General features: G+C 57.8%; 1 protein-coding gene across 1 annotated transcript in view; it reads left to right on the top strand.

The window, feature by feature from the left end:
* ADAM33 (ADAM metallopeptidase domain 33) overlaps window positions 1-1,601 on the top strand; it is a 47,655-nt gene that overhangs the window by 34,470 nt on the left and 11,584 nt on the right. The window contains 2 exon segments of the mRNA XM_035895062.1: window positions 905-1,082; window positions 1,409-1,498. Coding sequence (XP_035750955.1) covers window positions 905-1,082; window positions 1,409-1,498 — 268 coding nt within the window.

The raw sequence follows: 1,601 nt of genomic DNA, 5'->3' as shown, positions 1-1,601 counted from the left end.
GGAGCGGGGAGCGGCACGCAGCTCTTGCTCTCGGCTTCCTCCTTCTTAGCACATCGTGTGCAAAAAAAACCCCCACGAGCTTGTGCAAAATGATGGAAGAACCATGCTCAGGGCTTCTTTTGAAAAATCACCATTTCTCCTCAGCTCCTTAGGGGAAAGGCCAGTTGGGCTGTTGGAGAAATCAGTCATGCAGGCTCTGATTTTTTATTTTTTGCTGCTTAGGCCTTGTGAATGATCCAATACCGAGTTGGTTTTGGTTTCTTTTTTTGTATTTCTTTTCCATTTTTCTTTAAGGTTTTAGAGGCTTTTTCCCCATCTTGCCCTCGGAGGTATTTCAATAACCCCAAACCGTAGTTTCCCATCAGCGGTCGGGTGATAGCAATCACCTATTTAGCAGCCACCCTGCGCAGGCGGTCGCTGCAGGCATGGGACCCGCTTTGCGGTTAGGACGGGGGCGTTGGTGGCGCCCCAGGTGCAGAGGACCAAGGAGGGGAGGTGACACTTGCACCAGCTCTGAGCTGGCTGAGCCTGCAGGTGTGGGTGCTCCGTGGGCTTCCAGGTTCAGACCATGGGCACCTCCAGTCTCCTAGAGGTTTCTTGCTGGAGGGGTTGATGCTCTGGGGGTGGCGTTATAACAGCTTAACTTGTCCACCCCATCCCATTCTGGAAAATATTTGGGTTCGGTGTGGTGTCCCCTGGGTGTTAATCTGATGCTCAGCCGTGCGAGTTGGGGTGGGGGATGTTCACAGTCCCGATGCGTCTGGCCGATGGTGGCTTCTGCTCTTCGGAAGGCTTTGTGCCAGTTCACCCGTGTCCTTATTTACCAGCTCTGACTGTGGTTTTCCACCTTCTCCCGGTCCCGATCACCCCGGTTCCCATCCCTCCCCATCTGTCCCCTGCACAGACACCCCTTCCCTCGCGTGTTCAGCTCCTGCAGCAAGAGGCAGCTGGAGAACTACTTCCAGAAGGGGGGCGGCATGTGTCTCTTCAACCTTCCCGACACCAAGGACCTGGTGGTGGGACGGAAATGTGGCAACGGCTTTCTGGAGGAAGGAGAAGACTGTGACTGTGGGGAGGTGGAGGTACGGTGCTTGGGTGCCTCTGGGTGCTTGGCTGCTGGGTGGCAGGGGGCACGTGGAGAGGGAAAGGGGTTTGCTGGTCACCGCAGGGACTCCATCTCAAGGGCTCTTCCCAGTCCTACCTTCCTAAATCCATTTAACATGGTCCTGGCTTTCTTCTTGACTTTGGCCCAGAGTGCTCAGGTCTTCCTTGTGTCCCCCCCCGACCCATGCCTCAGTTTCCCCATCCGTGAGAAGAGCTGCGGTGGGTGGAGAAGGGGCTGGGGGCATTGGTGGGGAAGGGATGGCCTGATGGACCCCGGTGGTGTGCTCCTTCTCCCCCCCCGCAGGAGTGCACCAACCCCTGCTGCAATGCCCACAACTGCACGCTGAAGGCGGGGGCCCAGTGTGCCCACGGCGACTGCTGCCAGAGCTGCAAGGTAAGCCCCAGGCTGTGCCCCCACCACCACCACCGTGGGCTGAGTGGGGAGATGCGGCTCCCACCGCCCCCCTGGGACTCCATGAGGTCACACCACACCCCCC

Source organism: Egretta garzetta, unplaced genomic scaffold (genome assembly GCF_000687185.1).
Source record: "Egretta garzetta isolate BGI_Z169 unplaced genomic scaffold, ASM68718v1 scaffold265, whole genome shotgun sequence".
Classification (NCBI taxonomy): domain Eukaryota; kingdom Metazoa; phylum Chordata; class Aves; order Pelecaniformes; family Ardeidae; genus Egretta; species Egretta garzetta.
This window is presented reverse-complemented; position numbering and strand designations above follow the sequence as displayed.